The sequence below is a fragment of the Styela clava genome, chromosome 7 (assembly GCF_964204865.1).
Source record: "Styela clava chromosome 7, kaStyClav1.hap1.2, whole genome shotgun sequence".
NCBI lineage: Eukaryota > Metazoa > Chordata > Ascidiacea > Stolidobranchia > Styelidae > Styela > Styela clava.
In genome coordinates, this window is record NC_135256.1 from 18,761,192 (window position 1) to 18,782,522 (window position 21,331).

General features: G+C 34.9%; 2 protein-coding genes across 2 annotated transcripts; both read right to left on the reverse strand.

Annotated features, from left to right (window-relative positions):
* Positions 1 to 230: 230 nt before the first annotated feature.
* LOC144425139 (uncharacterized) lies at positions 231 to 3,063 on the reverse strand. The gene has a single exon (XM_078114514.1). The coding sequence runs from the start codon at positions 2,667 to 2,669 to the stop codon at positions 1,641 to 1,643; it is 1,029 nt and encodes a 342-aa protein (XP_077970640.1). The 5' UTR covers positions 2,670 to 3,063; the 3' UTR covers positions 231 to 1,640.
* A 6,991-nt stretch (positions 3,064 to 10,054) lies between these two features.
* On the reverse strand, positions 10,055 to 20,916 carry LOC144425233 (uncharacterized). The gene is made up of 4 exons (XM_078114759.1): positions 20,665 to 20,916; positions 15,361 to 15,592; positions 14,259 to 14,410; positions 10,055 to 12,111 (listed from the first exon to the last, which is right to left on the reverse strand). Exons 1-4 carry the CDS (start codon positions 20,763 to 20,765, stop codon positions 11,565 to 11,567), a joined length of 1,032 nt encoding a protein of 343 aa, XP_077970885.1. The 5' UTR covers positions 20,766 to 20,916; the 3' UTR covers positions 10,055 to 11,564.
* Between the last annotated feature and the right edge of the window lie 415 nt (positions 20,917 to 21,331).

Here is a 21,331-nt window from a genome sequence, read left to right on the forward strand (position 1 = left end):
ATACGAATGCAACCCCTAAATTTTTTTTTATGACGTTTCCTGATTGTGACACAGTGTTCAAGTGAGTCAGTGGATCTATTGAAAAAATTTACCAACTTTTCCCTTGAGTTTTCCCTTGACAAACGAACGATTAAACGTTGCAGAAACGTTTTACTCACTCAAAACTTGGTGTCAGTGATTTGAAGAAATACACAAACAATTTATACCTAATTTGGTCATAGTGAAATAAGGTATTTTTGTTGTTGAGGCAAAAATAGCCCCTTTCTTTAACAATGTATTATACAAATCGCTTTCAACTCTTCGGTAGTTAGAGACTGAATAGACACTAAAAATACATTTTCTGAAGAATTAATGCGCTCCCTGGTGAACTAATAGTTTTGTGTGAGTTACCGTCCGTAATTTTCGCTAAATTGGACAGAGCCAAAATTGTTCATAAGAATATTTGTGAAACTCTTATTTTGTATACGAGAATGAGCCTGTACGCAAGTTGCCATTGTTTATTTGACGTAACATATTTCCAATTTTACACAGAATTTAGTCCAGGATTTTTATAATATGTATCAATTATAAACTTGCACTTGAAAACATAATAGTTAGTTTCTCTTATTCTAAATATATATAATAAAAATTATTTATAATTATAATAATAATCTAAGCTGATACGAAACTATCATTAATTAGATAAATACAAATATCAGTATTATACGATTCTAAAACAGTGGTTCTCAACCGGGAGTTCACGGGGGCCACTATCTAAACGCCATTTGCAATCTATAAAAGATCGTACATAATACAATGTGTTCTAAACTAGGCGAAGAGAGAAATTTAGAGACAAATTTGCGGGCCATCAGTGTTCTACTCACATGGTAGTCTGTGCATATACGACCGAAACACGTGGGCGTATTCAAGATTGGTGTAAAATTGGAAAAATTAAACACAAGTATAGCGATAAATAATAAACTACAAAATAAATATACATATTTTAAACTACAATAACTTGTAATAAGAAATAAACGGATCAATAGGAATACAAAAATTTTAAAATAGCATATTGACAAAAGGGTGAATGAATGTAAAAGATATTTGATTTCAATATATAAGTACGTATATATAACGTATAATGCACTACGTAAATAAATGAGCATTCGTGTGTAGATATATGTTTCGTTTTGGGGGCGATTCTGGCTATTTACGCACGCCAGCGTATAATTAGTGATTTTGATCCAAGTCATGAGTTGGTCACTGCTGATTTGATTAATGGGAAATAGACATTGTAATTGTGCGAAACTTAAAAATCGGATAATAGCATTCTTTTCTTGTAGAAATCACGGTGGAATTGGGTCTCAGGTACGAACAATATTTAATGTTGGTGACCGTACATTTGAACCCACGTACATTTGAACCCACGTACATTTGAACCATGTACATTTGAACCCATGTGTATCCGCGAGTTCAATTAATATGCGGGTGCTAAAACCCATGGGTTAGGGTTATTATGGGTTCAAATATCCGTAAAACAAAAAAAATCCATAGGTGCAATAGTATGCAGGTGCAATTGTCGTGGGTTCAGATGTACGTGGTTTAAATGTACGTGGGTTCAAATGTACGCGGGTTCAAATGTAATGGAACCTTTAATGTTATCATCCGAGAATAGTAGTATTATGATAAGAATGACTGTGAGGTCTATCTGTGATTGTAGCTTGAACTAATGTTACGTGTCTAGCAAAGGGAAACAGCCTCAGTTTCCAATCATTAAAGGAAGCTATGACACAGATGGTATTAACTAGGATTACGAATTCAAATATTAGCGTATGAAAAATTTTTAATTGCAGATACAAATGTGAGAAAAGAGAAATTAAAGGACCGATAAACATTACAATGATTGTAATTGCTGTAGCAATCGAAGACCTTTTAATTTGTTTCATTAATATTCTGGAATTTGTCTTATGAAGGTTCCTTAATTTCCATAAAGGATAAACAAAAAGAAAAACTAGTGTTAATTCAGTAAATACCAAAAGTATATACGCCAAAGCTGATTGCAATCGAATTATAGATACTGGAAGGTCTGTTTGAGCTTCACAGCCTCCTAATGTATTGCTATATTTGCCTCGAGAAAGTTGCATTATGAGTAAACCCACAAGCACACCAATGATCATAAAAGCTAATACGAGCCAACTCAATACTTGCATAAATTTGTTGCATAGTGGCATCAGTAAATCCGACTTGTAAAATTGTCTCTGACGAATCCAGTAAATCAAAAACGGTATAAAAAGACAAATTGCGACTAAAACACGCTTCACATATCGCAGGTTTCTGCATAGCTCCACTTCATCGTCGAAAGAATAACGTAATTCAACAGCATCAAGGAATCCGAGAACGACGAACAAAAACAGAAACGTTATGATCAAGTATCTTATAACGTCAACAGCTATATGTTTCCTCATTCTTGAATATCGACCCTCCTGACGAATTCGATTCCTAATCTCTCTGTTCTCCTTTTGTACTTTCCATTCATATATCAAAGTTACGACCAAGACATAGATGTTCAATAAAAATGTAGAAGACGCAAAAATCACAGCCGCCAGCCATTGTCTATATACTTTGGCACTTTCGTAGTATAAATTGGTATCATTGGTCGAAATATTTTCGTTATTTTGTAGAAACCACATATTGTAGAAACTCAGAAAACGTCTAAGCAAAACGTAATTTTATTTATTTATTATATATACGATACTCTATATAAAAACAAAATTAGTTTAAAATAGTGCAGCGCCATTTTGCACGAAATGACATTCATTTTTATGTATTTATTTTGCCATACTTGTCGAATAAAATTTCATATTCCATTCAAATATTTCTCAATTTAGGCCAGCTTCTGTTTCTTCTACGAAATAGGCAAACAGTTTTATTGATCATTTATTATAGAACGTTTGGTGCTATTTTCAAAAAATGGTATATATAATCAAATTTGTATTTATCCAATTAAATCCGATTAATCCAATACGGAACTCACATTTCGTACGAACTTATGTTTGATACATCATCTGAAACTCCTGAACTAAATTAAGTAAAATCTTTGAAATATCTTGCGACAAGAAGAAAATTATTATTAAATTATTCTCCCATATTATTCTGATAAGCAATTTCGGCTTTGTCCGAAAAAATACTGACGGTATCCCACACCCATTTCTTTGTATCACGGTATTACTAGTTCATTTCAGATTATAATCTTTAATAGTTTTTTCATATCTCCTGCTATAGGCAATGCTAAGGTATATGGGCTTTGGGCTCAAATATTCACATGACGCTTGAAAATATACCAAACTAATAGTTCACCAGGGAGTCATGTGATTCTTTAGAAAATGTATTTTTGGTGTCTATTCAGCCTTTAACTGCTGAAGAGTTGAAAGCGATTTGTAATATATATATATATATATTGTTAAAGGGGATTTTTTTCGCCTCAACAACAAAAACGATTGTTTTCGCTGTACCCAAATTTGGTATAGATTGTTAGAGTATTCCCCAAAGCACTGACACCAAGTTTCATGGAGGTAAAACGTTACTGCAACGTTTGTTGTAGATCATTTATTTGTCGAGAGCAAACTCCAAAGTCAGTGAATTTTTCAATAGATCCGTTGACTCACTTGAACACTGTGTCTCAATCAGGAAACCTTATGGAAAACTGCCAATGGTTGCATTGGTATCGTCATCGCAACATGCAAAAGAAGCTTTCTCAGCAATTGATCAAGCACAAATTCTTCCTGGTCATATTAAAAAGATAGAACAATTGTCCGTTGTGGCTAACAGTAATGTATCAGTTACATACAAAATCTTGGAAATGTTACTTTATAAAAACATAAAGCAATTAGCAAATATACGAACACGGAAATCAAAGGATTAACCGCAGAAGAGTGAGAGTGGTAGCCTAGCTAGGCCACCCACGTATGAAACTGATTATTCAATCATTTGAATCAAATTTGCAAATCAAGTCCCACAACCGCAGAAATCAAACCCCTACCTATAGCTGAGCAGCGGATTTGAAGGAAAAGGTGTGAATTAGTATGACGCGATACCACGTGGTGGCGCAATATACGCAAAATATGGGTGAAATATCGATCAAGTATGTTTCATAAGATACATAAAAAATTAAATAACAGTATTAGCTTTCTAGCGCTCTTTTCCATCTTCAAGTACTAAAAATTACAATGTTTCAAAAAAATTGAGTTCGTGGTGCATTTACCTTTCTTCGATAACCATATACATAAGATTCAGACTTGCGATCTAATATTTGCATCTTCCATACACCTACATTCCTCATTGCTTTTATTAAAATAAAATAACACGAGGTCGTTTTGCTCCGAAATAAATAAAAATATACGAATTAAATTATTCAACTGCGATTACTCATATAAAAATGTCAGCAATGAGCAAGGCTCAGATCAGAGTTATATGTACGATTTGGATCCGAAGACAGGCATCCGTTTTTTTTTACTTCAAGCAGGTGCTGCTCGACCGCGCTAACTCACTTGAGGTTTATGAAAACAGGGGGCATAAAATATGGCATAACAATAGAAAACTCCATAAACGACATAAATAAAATATGAGATCATAATAATAATTTGAGTGCATAACTGCAAGTGCATCTGAATACGAAATCTCTGGTTCTCTCATTACTAAAAAAAGGTTCTCAATTTTGATTTTAAGCTAAAAATTTGGAAAGCCAAAACAAGAGAGAGAGAGCTATGGTCAAATATATGGACACGTAGCGCCACCCAGTGGCATAAATTTTGATGACGTCATAGCGAAAAAAAAGTAATAGCCTTCTGGAGAAAAAATTTCAAAGCAATTGGTCCAGTATTCGAAGAGAGAAGCGATTTTTTTAAAGCGTGTCAAATAACAAGAACAACATAACAACAAAACGATCACTATGTCCACTACGCGTCCAATAACAAATTTTACATTGCGAGAGTATTTAAATTTCTTCTAAGTTAGTGTCTGCTCATAGTGACGCAGAGTGTTATTTATAATCCTTCAAATAATGAAGAAAATGGATATTCACGAACAGGTTTAAACATTTCAATTTTTTTTTCATTTTTGATCTGTTCTTCGCCAATGGTAGTTCACTTCTCATATACACTAAATCTTGGAAATCAAACAACGCCGCTCTGGCTCCTGCCCCGTATGTAGAATCAAACGTTCTTAATTCGTCTTCACGATATTCTAATAAAAATTTTGGGTCTTTCAGTAAACTTTTCTGTGGGTGAATGTGAAGAGCATAATTCTCTGTTATATCATATGAAGAGTGAGAAATACAAATTCGTCCATCTATCCAAGGGTTGGGCCGTTGCAGCGAAGTTTCTTCTACGTGTGACATAAGGTCTGGTCTCATTGAGTGTAAGCGAAACGGCAATTTGGCGGAAAAATCAGCGTAGTGGATGCCGCGGATTTTACGCTAAAATTGAAAATGCAATGTCGATATATTGTAACACAAAAGAAATATATATAAGTGTGAGGGTCAAACGGATAATGCAATGTGAATTCACAAGGATTTTGCCAGATTTCATATGGAAGTGTGTTGGCTACTATATACGTCATATAGCTGTGTAAAAATAGCCATAGTAAACTAACAGCCACCTGCAGACTTATTTCATCCATGTGTATTGGAAAAGTACATTAGTTACAGAGAAAAGCGATTTTTTACAACCACAACAACAATTTAGAGGAAATGATCCATAGCCGCCGAGCATTTACTGGTGGGCCTCCAATAAATTTCAATGATGGTAGTTGTAGTTCTATAAATCTAACATTGCATATAAATGTTTGACCATATTAAAGTTCATATATTAAACGATCATAGATTAGGTTCATTTCAACTAAAGGAATTAAATGTCCCTCAACACGTTTATTACATGGTTAAATTGAGAATTTGCAACGAAATTGTTGGGCATTGAAACCTTTTTCCTTTTTTCTATTTGGGTCCCACTTTGCCGACCACTGGCCTACTTCAAGTCTTAAAAATAAAATATCAATTAGTTACTTAGAGTTATTCCAGTATACTCGATATTTTTTGTGGCGCTCCAGAAGTGTGTGTACCAATATGGAGGAAACTAATTTTGTTCGTCTATACTTTACATCAAGTTGTGTGAAGGGACTGAAGGCTACGGGCAGGGGTATATTCACTTGACTAACACAGGAATTCCCCAATATTCATATCAGAAACCATTGGTTATGATTCTAATGCCAATAGACCCTTCGACTCACATGAACATGGTGTTATCAGGAAGCGCTTATTGAATATTGCAAGAAATCTTGACACCATCATTGATATGAACCAAAGAATGAATTCTTGGAATATGATCGGAAAAAATTATTTTTCGGTTTGTTTTCAAAGAGTGATGAAATGAATGTCTTTCGTGGGTCACTGTTACTTAACATTTGTTTAACAAAAATTGAGCATGTATGAATTAGTTATATTATGATTGATGAAAAGCCAAATTCTCTACTGAAATAAGTCTTCATCAAGTCGTCTTGTTGTAATATTTGATCATAGGATGTCGGAATTGTCCACATTATTTATAGAGAAAACACTACACCAATGTCTCCAAAGTGGGGAGGAATACCTCCATAGGGAAGAATTTTGAGGTTCCATGGAAGCAATTTTGCTTTTTAATTGCTATAGTATGACTAATATTCGTAATTTTTTTTACGATTACTATAATAACTATTTATGAACACGTTATAAACTACTTAGAGCTGGAGTCCGACTTGCCACTTCTTGAGCAGTCGATCGCGTCTGATGTTGAGTGAATTTTATTGAAATACCCCCCAAAATTGTCTTGAAACAGTTGTGTGTTTAACAACAGGAAGAATACAGTACTTTACATGTGCAAAATACAATATTATACGCATACATTATTTGGGTCTGGGCAAGTTTTGCCGCTGCCAGTTTTAGTAGGGAAGTACCGAATATCTCGTGTCTAGACTAGACTCTAGCTAGATAGACAAACGATCTTACAATAACTTCCGCAGTATGCGAGAATTATTGTCTCACTCCAAGAGTAGTGTGATAAATTTTATTCGCAATGGTCGCAGTGGCATCAAAATGCCAAATCTGTTCTATTTATAAGCAAGCGAAGAATCGCGTTTGAAGGAAATTGTAAATTAGATACTGCAGTTTGAGCAGTCATGTAACTTTAATGGTTTGAAAATATTTATTTTTCGCTGTTTGGATAATACATGTAAGATTTTCTGAAGAATTTTCAACACTTACGACTAAAAATTAGGCACGCCTTATATCTGAATTGTATGATTTGAATAAATCTTAAATAAATGATGAAAAATTTACTCCGGGTTAAATATTCAAATCAACAATATAAATGGAACATAAAAATACAAATTTTGTGTCGATTTTAATAATAAGGTGCCTACAAAGCCTTCATATTGGCAGCGGTGGTATTTTTTGTAGGTGTGTGTGCACTGTGCAGTTATCTGCCTTATCAGTAATCATTTGTTTTGGTGTGTGAAATTATTACCGATCAGTCGATCAAGTGTTATAAAAATGATTACGAGGAGAGATCAAAGAAAGCTGGTTGGATGGTTTTTATTTCTAATGCTATTTCTATGTGCGAATTATTTCCTCAAAGAAAAGATACTGTCCATTCAAGTGTTTAAAATGCTTGAAATGCTTTAAACAACCCATATATATTAATATGATTAGAGATCCACTAAGTAGATTCGTTTCTCATTATAATTACTTCAAATACGGCGATGAAGAAGAAGAAAGAGAAATGTCAGAAATATTCAAACAGGATTTAAACGATTGTGTGATGTTAAATCACTTTGTTTGTCGCGTAAATCTTGCGATTTAAGAATGGATTTTTTCTGCGGGATGGAAAGTACATGTAATGGTAATACCAAAGATCGCGAGAGGAGATTTGAGATTATGAAGGAACACATTGAGAAAGAATATCTCATCATTGGCATAAGCGAAGAGTTCGAAAACAATTTGAAACTTTTCGAAATATTATTACCTGAGTATTTTACTGGGGCTTCAGATATATGGAAAAGGCACAATGAAAGCGAAGCAAAACAGCTACAAAGAGCGCGATATACTAACGTAGAAAGCAGAAAACAAAATGCGAAACGTTAATCTTGTTGACTCATACAGACTTTATAATATTGAAAAAAAAAATTCGATCAACTAAAAGAAAAGTATGGAATAAAATAAAGGTTACCATTATGTATTGTATCACCATGACCTAGGTCCTAGACCTAGAGTAATACATTTTTGGGCGATCCAGAAGTATGTGTACCAATATGGAGGTACCTAATTTTGTTCGCTTACTTTACATCAAGTTATGTACAGGGACTGATTACTATAGGCAGGTGGCTGTATTCACTTTGCTAACACGGACAGTCTCCGAACTAATAATAGAACTAAAATAAGGAAAATCGGAAGAAAATAATGGCCCCCGAGAAACACGAATTTGGACTCACAGTGCTTTACTTCAAGTTGGTATTTCTTGACTAGGAACTGCGTATTTCACTTATCTCAATTCCCATAGCAAGCACAAAACACTGTTGGGATATATTTTATTGATGGGACTAGGATGCCCTATTTCTGGCCACGACATGTTATAAAAAAAAAAAATGAAATTGCTTTGTGTAGTTCTATTCATAAAACAATGCTGTCATGCCAAAAATCATGTTTCAAATCGATTTGGTTTCTAAAATAATTCCCCATTAAACGGTTTAAGTCACTTGTCATATTATTCGGTAATTTATTAAAACAAATGACCGAGTTTTGTAGGCGAGCTAATTTATTTTATATAAAGATTGAAATAAAGGATTCTCTTTTATTCATGTCAGGGCTGATAAAAGGAAAGACTGATTTGCGGATTAACCCGTAAAAATACATTCATTTTTATAATCCAATTTTGTCGGGAGAGCACTTAGGCGCTTATAAAAAATATGGCCCTACTATGATTGGTGAGTAAGAGTTAATATCCTTTACGACCGTAGAGTAATATATTTTTTGGCGCTCCAGAAGTATGTTACTAATATGGAGGTAACTATTTTTGTTCGCCTATACGTTACATTAAGCTGTGTAAAGGGACTGATTACTATAGGCAAGTGGGTGTATTCACTTGGCTAACACCGAATAAAATAAATTGTTTTCAGCGTTAGAGAATGTTTACATAATATACTTATACTCATCTTTCTGGTTAAAGAGCGACATAGCTAATTACAGATTGGGCAATATTGTTTTTAAGGCTTATCAAGACACGATATTGGAATTATAAGCTTGCGCCAAAGGTTTTACCAAATGCGGAATTAGGGGACAATCTTTTTTCTGGGTATGCATTGTAACACAATGACTTAGCAGTACATTCGCGTTTTCTGACATGTGAGTGACTTACAATTATAGCGCGATATCTCACTTTCATGTTTTCAATAAATTTATCTTGTTGCAAAATAGTTCATATTTTTATGAATGGTGCGTTGTTCAGTGCTTTGTAAATATTTACCACTCTTTATATGAATGGTGTTTATGAGGTCCTTGATAATTTTTCATACCAAATAGTGGAATTAAATTCAAAGCAATCCTAACGAAATATATATATATATATAAGATAAAAAAAAAAGATAACTATTAGTTTGAAACGATGAATGATAATTTGGTATGTTTGAATACAACTAATAGATGTGTTCCATAACTAATAGATGTTAGTACTTAAAGATGGAAGTATTCGCCAGAAGGCTATTACTTCTATATATATAGTTTCCACAAAATTCTTCCACAAAATTTCTATGAGTGCTATGAGATCCCATATTTTACAAAAAATTCGGCTAATTCCTTTTAATTCGTAAAAATACTGTTTTCAATTCTTTAAGCGTCACCACCTTCGTCATTCGTTTGCTAAGTGGGCGCTCGCCTTACCGGTACCGATTAGCATACGGCAAATCATGTCTATCGACATCAGTTATCTAACTTTCCAGAATGTAAGCAGGCCAATACAATAAATGCGTATCGAGAAACACGAATTTTGACTCACAGGGCCCTCAAATCGCTTAACTTCAGTTCGGTATTTCTTGACTAGGAGCTGCATATTTCACCTATCTCAATTTCCATAGTAAGCACAAAATACTGTTGGTATATTTTTTACTGATGGACAAAGATGCCCCATTTCTGGCCACGACGTGTTATAAGGAAAACCAAAAAATAAAATTGCTTTGTGTAATTCTATTTATAAAACGATGCTTTCAGGCCAAAAATCATGTTCCAAATCGATTTGGTTTCTAAAATAAATCCTCATTAAACGGGTTGAGTTACTTGTCTTTTTAATTGATAATTTCTCCAAAACAAAACAAATGACTAAGTTTTGTCGGCGAATTAATTTACTTTATATCGAGATTGAAATACTTAATAAAGGATTATCTTTAAGCCACGGCTGATAAAATGAAAGACTTATTTTAGGATTAACTCATGAACATGCCTTTATTTTTAATACAAGCCATCATATCTTTCTAATGAGTGAAATGCCTCCACTTGTTCTGTTAGTATGAATCGGGTAATAGTCTTGCAAAATCGTCACATATAAGCCATTCTGCCATTTGCGTTCATATATTCAATCATGATATCATTGTCTTGTGTTAGACGCTCTGTATATTTAGTATAGCAACAAATTTTGTATGAATATATCGTCACGCTAATAACCGAATTGCGTAAGTCATTTTTAGCAGTTTTGAGAAAAACGTAAAAAACTTCCTAATGATATCGTTATGCCATTGAGAGTCAATAATTTGCCATGGTTCAATTTTTTGATCGTAGCCGGATTTAAGTTAATTTGTATGACGCAGTCAAGTGACGTCATAATGGCGCACTGTGACTTTGGCAGAAATGTGTCTATGACTTGGGGACATACGCAATTTTGCAACTTCACTATATGCACCAGTCCTGAAAACTAAACATTCAAAAAACGAATGTAATCCTCAGTATCTACAATGTCTAATCCTCAAAATAGCTAATCAGTTTCATTTACATTATTTTTTATGTTCAAAAATATATATTTCATCAATATAACACGTTTTGCACACCCACCGAAATAAGACTAAGATTAAATATAAAGAATAAAACAGCAATGCACCCAATATAAAAGCCAACCAAGGTGAATTGGACTCGGACAGTGAATATCACAAGTGCACGCCTTCCTATACTGTAGTATAAATTCAAATTAATACGCGCTAAGCTAGAATCCGAGATGCAAAAACTCGAAAATACGTCGGCGTGGTTATTTTGCCTTTGTGACGTCACAATAGTCTTGCGGTAACAATGATAATTCATTATGACGAAACAATTGCACAAATGTGCAGTCGTACTAAATCTCCATTTTTTGGGGTTTCGAAATTCCTAAAATAAAATCTGAGTTAACAGACAGGTGCACAGCATTACATAAATACCTATTTTAGAAAAAACTCAAAATCGCCAAAAATGACTTACGCAATTCGGTTATTAGCGTGACGATATTGTTGTGTAAATATTTCTAGAATTGAAATGTTCACAATTAAGAACTAAAACTTTTTCGAATATCACAAGATAACCCTGTATTAAAGGGGTCAAATAGCATGACATAAACTTCAAACGGCGCTTTTGAATACGCTTTATCAATATCATACGTAAGTTTTGTAATCAGTTCCATTCTATTATTTGCGTGGAACCTTGCTGCACGGTGACAATGACTGATACCAAGAATTAGAAATGGGTTTCTAATTGAATTTCCGTGTTGTGGAATGAGTGATTCTGCCTCTTCTACTTTCTCGTGTGTTTTACTTATAACTGGTGATCTGTCAGAATTATTATAACTGCATAACCGTGTAATTCCAGAGAGTAAATTGCTCTCGTGTGTCTCAGACACTTTGTATGGAATAATTTCTTCCGCTTCATATTGTTTTTGGCATTTGTATAGGTCTGGCACTCCGATATCAAATCCTTGTTTTCCTGACCCATTACACGCTTCCTTGGGAGTTATGCCGTAAAACATTGCATCCCACATAGGTATTCCTGTAGACTGAATTTTCTGTAAGATTTCTGTCGATTCCCAGGATTCGTATCTGAAAATTGGTTTGTGACATTTAATTCACAACTCACTAATTTAGCACTAGATTGACGTACGCCGTTATAGCCTGCCCTTCAGAAACCTAATATAGAGAAAATAGGGTATGGGTAAATTACCTTTTGAAATAACATAAGTCAGGCCTGCCCAACCTTTTTCGTCTCGCAGGCCACTTTCACGAGAAGAAATCGGTCGCGGGCCGCAAACGTTTGTACCAAACATTAATACCAGATAAGTCCTGATTTTGGTGTATGTACTTACATAATAGATAAAAGCAGTGATGAGCTGGAAAAATCGTTACAACCGGAACGCAGCTAATTTGTGAAAATGTAATATATAATTTCAACACGACGCGGACGCTAACACAAATTTTTGTCTGTCCTTAAGATAAAGCCGAACGACTACAATGAAATATAAAGAAATTATCTGGTATATGTCTGTTCAAAATTACAAGAATATTTATACCAATTCAATACGAATGTGTTAGAATTAGAAAGGTGTAGGATGAAATTTCAAGGGGTCAAAGGTCGGCAAAACATCCATTACACGTTATTGCTGTGCGCTAAATATTTGTCTGCTATAATGTAAAAAAAAAATTATGGCGTAACAAAACGTAAGTTAATAAGTGAGTTTACAAGATGTACTAGAACTAGACTTTCTATGACATAATTTTATTTCAACAACCGGAACGCAAATGCAATAAAATGTCTAACAACCGGAACGCCGTTCCGGTGCGTTCCGGCTACAGCTCATCACTGGATAAAAGGCGAGTTTATTAACATGAAATCAATCAAATTAATAATTGCTCTCTGGTTACTGGGTAGGGCTGGCAAATTATTCGAATATTAGAATAGCGGTTCACTATTCGAATATCTGGTAAACGGAGCGTGGACATAATACTCTCGGGCTCGGGCTAAATGTTGCGGGCTCGCGGCAATATCAAGTTTTAGTGGGCCGTTTCGTAAAATTTGAAACACCAATACAAGTATTTAATGAAGTAACATAACGAAGATTTCTGAACGAATAGTCGATATATACTGATTTGTGACTAATTAGTAGCAATGCCATTACGTCAATTTCATCAGAATTATTGACGAATACGCAGTGACGACATTTCCAAAATCTTACTTAACGCGAACATAACATGAACAAAAGTACAAACATAAAAAGACAACGAGTCCGGGGACCAGTACCCAAGATATTGTTGACTTTTTATTTTACGTTGGCGATAAAGACGATCAAAGCAAGCAATCAAAATGAAATTAATTTGCAAACTTAGGCTCCAAGTTCATTCCCATATTTGCGCTCAGCGTTTGTCTCCAATGATCGAACAATATCTTTATAGTTCGTCGAAAAGAGTGCACAGTTTTGCGGGAAATAAAAAAATGACGTTTATGTCCACCAGGGTGCAAGACTTGACACATACGTAATAATTAACACCGGCATTTGAACGTAGATAGATGGCAGGAATATTTACACCAAAATCACGAAATATACTTATGTATAGTAAAATGTATGTAAAAATTGAAAAAGTCTATTTACAAACTTTATTGGGCGGGCCTCAAAAAACAATCCGGCGGGTTGGGCAGCCTTGACATAAGTGATAAACAACGAATTTTCGTGGGCGTTGATTATCTGATATTTATTGGTGTAATAAAGAGGCATTTTTAGGCTACCGGCTACGTCGATCTATAAGAGTTTCAAGTGAACAGAACACATCATTTCATAATATACTCAGTAATCAGGAAGCGACCAAAAACAAAAATCTAATATTCTTAAAGTTCATTAGTTTTTGAGAGCGTAGTCGAAATCAACCAGGGAATCTGTAGATTGTCTTATACCACCAAGTTCCGGTTTCGCAAACGTAACGTCAGTGGTCATACAAAAGACTATTCGCGAACAAGTTAATGCAAGAAAAACAACCCACGTCATTAAGTAAGTCATAAATCGCAATAAGTCGTAACTCAGTCGTATTTAAGTTACAGAAAAATATTTTGTTGAATAGAATTGAGTTAAGTTGAGTCAATTTGAATTTTTTCAGCTTTCCAACTTCGATAACAACCATATAACTAACGAACAGATGTATTTGTACCTATTCGAAAGCACTGCGCACGTTACACTCGTTTATTTTATACATCGGCTTGCCTTTTGAGTTTATCAAATGCATCATTGTCAATTTTTTTCAAATTGAAATGTTCATATTCCTTTGCAAAATCCTCATCTCTGCAACTTTTCCAACCACCTTCGTCAAAACAAGGACGATGTAGCAAAGATCCGCCGATAATCACTTCTGCGTTCTGCAGAGTAGAAATAATCGTAACAATAACTCAAATTAATAAATTTCATCCTTGCCTGAACGTTGCTATTTTATGTTGATTTATCCTAAATTACTAGAGAAACATAAATACAAAAGCTAATGAAAAATCTATCATCTAGTATTTCCGCGTCATGGAAATGGCAATTAGTTGTGCCGTACATGTTTTATTTTCGACTCGAGAATAATACAGGGTGTCTCAAAAATAAGTATATACTTTTAATTTTAATTTGCTTCTAAGTTACTCATCATAGAGCGTTCATTTCTTCAGAAAACATAGTATGGATAAGTAGCAAAATGTAAGTATTGTTTGCATTTTTCAAACACTCTACGATGAGTACCTGAGAAGCAAACCAAAATTGAAAGTGTATTTCCTTCTGAGACACCCTGTATACTATTTATAAGTTATTTTCAAAAGTTTGCACACAATAGCGATCGTAAATATTTTTGTATCGTTTTTCATATCCTTACTTTGACCCTCCATGAGAAGTTACATTTAAGACATAGGATACTTCGCTATTTTTATTCATATATTTCAGCAGTATTGGAAGTATTGTTTTATCGATTGCATATTAAAGCATATTTATGTCTTAGTTTAGCTCAGTGGGTCTCAAACTTAATGTGCCTATGCTTCTTTGAAGTATCCGCGGACCCCCCAAATATGTCGTATTTTCGCTGTATAGGCATTTTTCTGCTAATAGAATGAATTCGAAACTTTACAGTAGGCCACCGGTAGTCTGACGAGATCGATGAAAAGCGCTCATGGAACCACGACACAGAGACGTCATCACACAGAAATTTAAAGTGTAAAGCGAATTCCATAGAGCGCACAGAATTTTTCGAAATGAGTAAAGGTAATAGCCTTTACCCCTATATTGATATACGGGGAAAACATTAGACAAAAATCGATATATCATAATATTTAAATCATACCGACGTCGTTGTGGTTTCGGTAGCCGACTTGCTAAAGAAAGCGAGCACAGATTTGTTTTTACGGGTAGTGACGTAGTACACAGAATCCAAATACTGCTTTAGAAATTCTGAGCGTTTGCTTTCATCGGACGCCAAATATTTGTACAGTGGGTAGTGATGGAATGCCTTTATAAAGATATCTCGCACAGAAATCCAATCTTCTTCTCTGCGTGAAATCGATGAGCTAACTTTTCTGAAAGAAGTGAAGTTTCAAAAAGTAAATTTGATTTGATGTCTTTACTTCCATAAAAAATGAAAGAATACATCAAATCCAGCGTGATATAGCTATATGTGTCTAATAAGTACTTTAGGGTTCATGGTATACTATAGATATAGAGCAGGGGTGGCCAACACGTCGATCGCGATCTGACCGGTCGATCTCCACGTCTCGAGTAGTCGATCGCGTCTGATGTTGAGTAAATTCAATAACATAGCCCAGAAAATTGCCTTGAACCAGTTTCATACTGCGACTGTTGTGTGTTTTAAATCAGGAAGAATATAGTACTGTACAAGCAAAATACGATATACACATGCAGTAATTGGGTATGTACAAGCCCGATAGAGCATATTATGACGTAACAAATACAAATTTTCCCTACTGTCAAGTTTTAGAAATAAACTTGCAGAATATCGCGTGTCTTGACTGGCAAACGATCCTAAAGTTATTGTCTCACTCCAAGAGTAGTGTGATAAATTTTATTCACAATGGTAGCAGTGGCACCAACCTAGTAGCTCAGTGGTAGACGTTTCTTAGAAACAAGGACAAAAATATTTTGTAAGAGAAAGACCTTCAAAATAAAAGCAAATCTTAGAAATAAGAAAGTTGTGGCAGCCCTGCTTGATTTATCACGGAACCAAATTAATTTAAAATCATAGTAGCAAAATAGGCGGCAATATTTCGACTTACGGTAAATATTTAAAAGAAATGGGAGTGGGGTGCAGGAAAAAGACACGTTGCCTAACACAACAATAATCACTAATATTTCCAACTCCCGAGTGTGTGATCATGGCCTGATTCAACACTGAGTAACCGACATTAACTCTGCTTTAACTTCATTTCAATTCATTGCAATTCAAATTATCATCATCCTTAGTTTTAATCAAAGCGAAGCAAAGAAATAACTGGACGCCGAGCTATGTTTGCAGAAACATTTTTGATGCCTCGTTTGCATCTTATATTGGAAACGAAACAGCAGCAAGTTTCTCACTAAAGATAATTGTGTTTGTACATAATTTGGCATGTAGCTACATGTTTTTTAATGTGAGATGTTTTCTGTGTGCCGTTTTTACGCATAACAGGTGCCCACCACTTCATTTTATTACGCAAATATATTATGGTATTATTTTATTTTCCACCAATTTCAATTTTTGGCCGACACATTATTTGATAGTTTTTCTTAATTTAAAATGTTCTCTGTGTGCCTTTTTACCTATAGAAGCATAGTGAGTACCCGCCACTGGATTTATTACGAAAATATATGTTAGTATATCATGTTCCATTCACTGCAGTTTTTTGCCGATTCGCGAATACATTTTATTCAATTTTACCGTTCCGCCAGGTTGAAACGTTTGGAAACCGCTTGTATAGCATATGGCGCTGAGAACAACACAATATTACCGAAACTTCCTGTGCCATTCCAGCTATCGTTAAACTAAAGTTCCGTTGTATTGTTCATAGGTGACACCATGATTTCAAAGTATCGCATTTCCAAAACACATTAATGCTTATAGGAGATTAATATCGTTTAAAAAAATTGCGGAAGTTCTCGTCAATCATTTACTTTCTGTTCAAACAGCGCAACGCAAATTCAACACTAAATATATCATATGGTATTCTGATTATAATCGAAGCACTTATTATATTACCGAAAACTGACATATCAGGCGTAGAAATGCATTGAAATACCGCGATTCATGGACATAAAACACGTTGAATTTTTTTCCCTTGAAAATTGGCATGGTTTACGCTTTATCACGTTGTTTGTAACTCTAAGAGTCGGAATCGCAGACTTTCAATGACGATAAAATGACTCAAAACTTTCTACTAAATCTCTAAAAAATTTAATTTTACCGTCTGCTCACTAGTTTTATATATAGGGCACTTATTTGCGCCGTTCGCTCTGAACTAGGCTTTGTATAAGCTACCACTGATATCTAACGACATGTAAGGAACTATTATTATTCGGAAATACCGAAATTATTCCGGCACTCCCGAAGTATGTGAACCAAGATGGCGGACACCGGAACATAGTATGTGTACCAGGTTAGTGTCATGCCATAACTTCAGGTACGAATACAACGGGAGTCACTTTGTTAGTTCCCGAAGTCGTAATAGAACTAAAATAAGGGAAATTGGAATAAAATTATAGACTAACCCTAACTTGGTACACATACTATGTTCCGGTGTCCACCATCTTCGTTCACATACTTCATAATTTTTTTTAAAGATGTAGTAGGAAATTTTGAGTCATTCATCGTCATTAAAAGTCTGCGATTCGGACTCTTGAAGTTACGAATCACGTGACAAAGCGTAAACCTTACAAATTTTCAAAGGAGAAAAAGTCAACGTGTTTTATGACCATGAATCGCGGTATTTCAATGCATTTCTACGTCTGATATGTCAGTTTTGGGAAATATAATAAGGTCTTCGATTAAAATTATAATCAGGATACCTTATGATATATTTAGTATTGAATTTGCGTTGCGCTGTTTGAACAGAAAGTAAATGATTGACGAGAACTTCCGCAATTTTTTTAAACGATATTTAATCTCCTATAAGCATTAATGTGTTTTGGAAATGCGATACTTTGAAATCATGGTGTCACCTATGAACAATACAACGGAAATTTAGTTCAACGATAGCTGGAATTGCAGAGAAAGTTTTGATAGTATTGTGTGGTTCTCAGGGCCATATGCTATACCAGCAGTTTCCAACCCTTTCAACATGGCGGACCGGTAAAATTGAATAAAATGTACTTGCGAATCGACAAAAAATTGAAGTGGATGGAACATGATATAATAACATATATTTTCGTAATAAATCCAATGGCGGGCACTCACTATGCCTCTAGGTAAAAAGGCACATATAAAACATTTTAATTGAATAAAATCTATCAAATAATGTGCCGACAAAAATTGAAATTGGTGGAACATAAAATAATACCGTATAATATATTTGCGTAACAAAATGCAGTGCTGGACACCTGTTATGCGTAAAAACGACACACAGAAAACATCTTACATGAAAAATCATGTAGCTACATGCCAAATTATGTATAAACACAATTAACTTTAGTAAGAATTTGCTACTGTTTCGTTTCCAATATAAAATGCAAACGAGGCATCAAACAGGTTTCTGCAAACGTAGCTCTGCATCGGTGTCCTTGCTTCGTTTTGATTGAAAATAGGGATGAAAAAGTTTTTACAATTATATAATCAAAGTAACAAATTGAATATAGAGTATAAAAATGTGTGAAGTTATCTGCGTATTCAGTATTGATACACTTTTGATTATGACCTTATTACCGATTCGTCGATCGCGAGCTATTTTGAAGATTTTAGTCAAAAGCAGGTTGGCCACCCCTGCTATATAGAGCAGGGGTCACCAAACTTTTTTGGCCGCGGGCCGGGTATGACTCAAATTGTGTTGAAACGGGCCGGATGAATATTTTTGTCAATGCAATACAATAAATTCACAAATGTTGGGAATATCGCAGAATATAGATCGAGAACATCCTAGGAAAAATAATTAACAAGATTTCTATATCTAGACAACTATCCTGAGTTTAGCTGTTATCAAAACGTTGCTGTCATGAATTAGAAATGTTACAAAATCCGCGGCAAAAATTGTACGCATCACGTCTGCTAAGTACCGTTACGCCGTGTTGAAATACCGCTCATAAAAACGACTGCCTGCTGTAGCTTGGAATTCTTTAAAATTTTGACATAATTTAGATAAAATGAACAACTATTATCTGGTATTTGAATTTTTTCATTAGCGCATAAATTTCCCAACATTCGACGCTTTTAAAAATTACGCTCCAGTTATACGTAGTGCAAATTATTGATATTGTCTATGGACACCAATATAATTTATATGGACGTGTGTATTTCTTGTCTAACTTGATACTTACCAATTTTTATGAAGTTCGTACAATCAGAACATCGTTAATTATTACCCACAATGAACCACTGTCAAACTATCATGCACAACTCCAGCGTTTATTTGCGACGATCTTTCGGCGGTGTCAATGACTGTTGCCAGAATAAAATCCTGAAACAGTTCTTATCAAAAAAGTAAGACAATCATTATGGAAAAAATTGGCTGTCGGGCGGTACTAAAATTCCGATATCTCCGTTATTTCTTGACCGTTTATTCCAAACTTGGTTTTGTTTTCTATTTTTACTCAGATCTTTCCACTGGAGCAGTTTTTATTTAAATCGGATGAACTTCCCTTTTTTTGTAACATACCTACATGAATATCCGCATTAAAGCAGTACAAAAGTTAGTGTGTCTTTTGAAATTGGAGCAGTACGCAAGGGATTACAGTACTGTTAGCACAAAATGCACATTCGACGTTTATTTTAGCACGAAAAACAAACAGTTTCGTCGAAAGCAAGCGCCACGAGTGTACAAGTGTATCGCAGAAAACGTTACGTACTGGTAGCATTCAAAGTCGCAAAAACGAAGTTTTGTTTACAACCACGACTGAAAATCTGTCAGGGTGACAAAAGTGTCTGAGCGGATGCGGAAAGGCCTATTATTACGTCACTTTTCTGCATCTTGCCGATTGGCCAATGTTAGGAAATAAACAAGGACGACGATGCTCGTGAAAATCTTCCTTGGAAAAAAATTTAGCCATTTTTGCGTGTTATTGCGGACCGGATAAAATGACGCCGCGGGCCGGATAAAATGACGTCGCGGGCCGGATCCGGCCCGCGGGCCGTAGTTTGGTGACCCCTGATATAGAGTATTACTTTTTAACTAGAATTATTTTTACCATAATATGCCATGTTTACCGTGGAAAGTGGGTGATAAAAATTTATGTCGCAAAATCATCAGTTTTTTTATTGGGCAAAGTGGCTTCTACATGATTTCCATTAGTTCGAATATGACAAATTATTATTACTTCAAAAAACTTGTCACCTCAAGCATTGATTATGATAAGAAATGGATAAGTATGGAACTAATATCCAACAAGAGGTGACAGATGGCCTCGCTTCAGTAACACTGATATAATATAATAGTATCGAGAAAATACTTACCCCGAGGAAGAAACGGAACGTGTGTGGTATAGGGAGAACCTCCGTTGCAGGCCTACCTCGTTCAGAATCAATTTCCACATCAAACGTTTAGGAAGATTCATATTTATTGCATATCTATCCTATCTCGTATTCCAAAAAAAAAGAATATTAAAGTAATAACCACGCTGAGGGTTAATCTACGCTGAAAGTCACTTACAATAAATTCTAAAATAAATATCGCTGCTAGTCGAGCTACAGGCGCATCATCGGTTTCATTCGCATTAATATGACACGCTGAGCCAATATCATTAAATATACTCAAGTACTTTATTGTAGCTCACGGCCAGTTTAAACCAGTTATTTACGACTTACTATTTTATTGCTTACCACATCGCTAGCCTATAATACTTTCCTATTACAAGATAATATGCTTGGCATTGAATATAGATTTAAAGAGCTTTATTCAAAAAATCGTAGATCGTAGGCCAACACTCAGTAACGGGCGAATGGTGTTGAAAGCACCAATTGCGAGCTGGCGAGTGACAAAGAATTTTCTGACTTGATCTGACATTTACGATTCGCTTGATTGGACAAGCTTGGTAACTTGGCCGTTAAAGCAACCACCTTTTTAACCTCGTACAAGGAATTCTTCGACTAAACGTTTTGAGAAATGAATCGCACGCGATTT

Excerpts from the sequence above, each read along its gene's own strand:
- LOC144425233 (XM_078114759.1), bottom strand. The coding sequence starts at position 20,765 with ATGAATCTTCCTAAACGTTTGATGTGGAAATTGATTCTGAACGAGGTA. Across the intron at positions 14,411-15,360 it reads CCGAAACCACAACGACGTCG|AACGCAGAAGTGATTATCGG; the intron begins GTATGATTTAAA and ends TCTACTCTGCAG. Across the intron at positions 12,112-14,258 it reads GCATTTGATAAACTCAAAAG|ATACGAATCCTGGGAATCGA; the intron begins GCAAGCCGATGT and ends ACCAATTTTCAG.
- LOC144425139 (XM_078114514.1), bottom strand. The coding sequence starts at position 2,669 with ATGTGGTTTCTACAAAATAACGAAAATATTTCGACCAATGATACCAAT.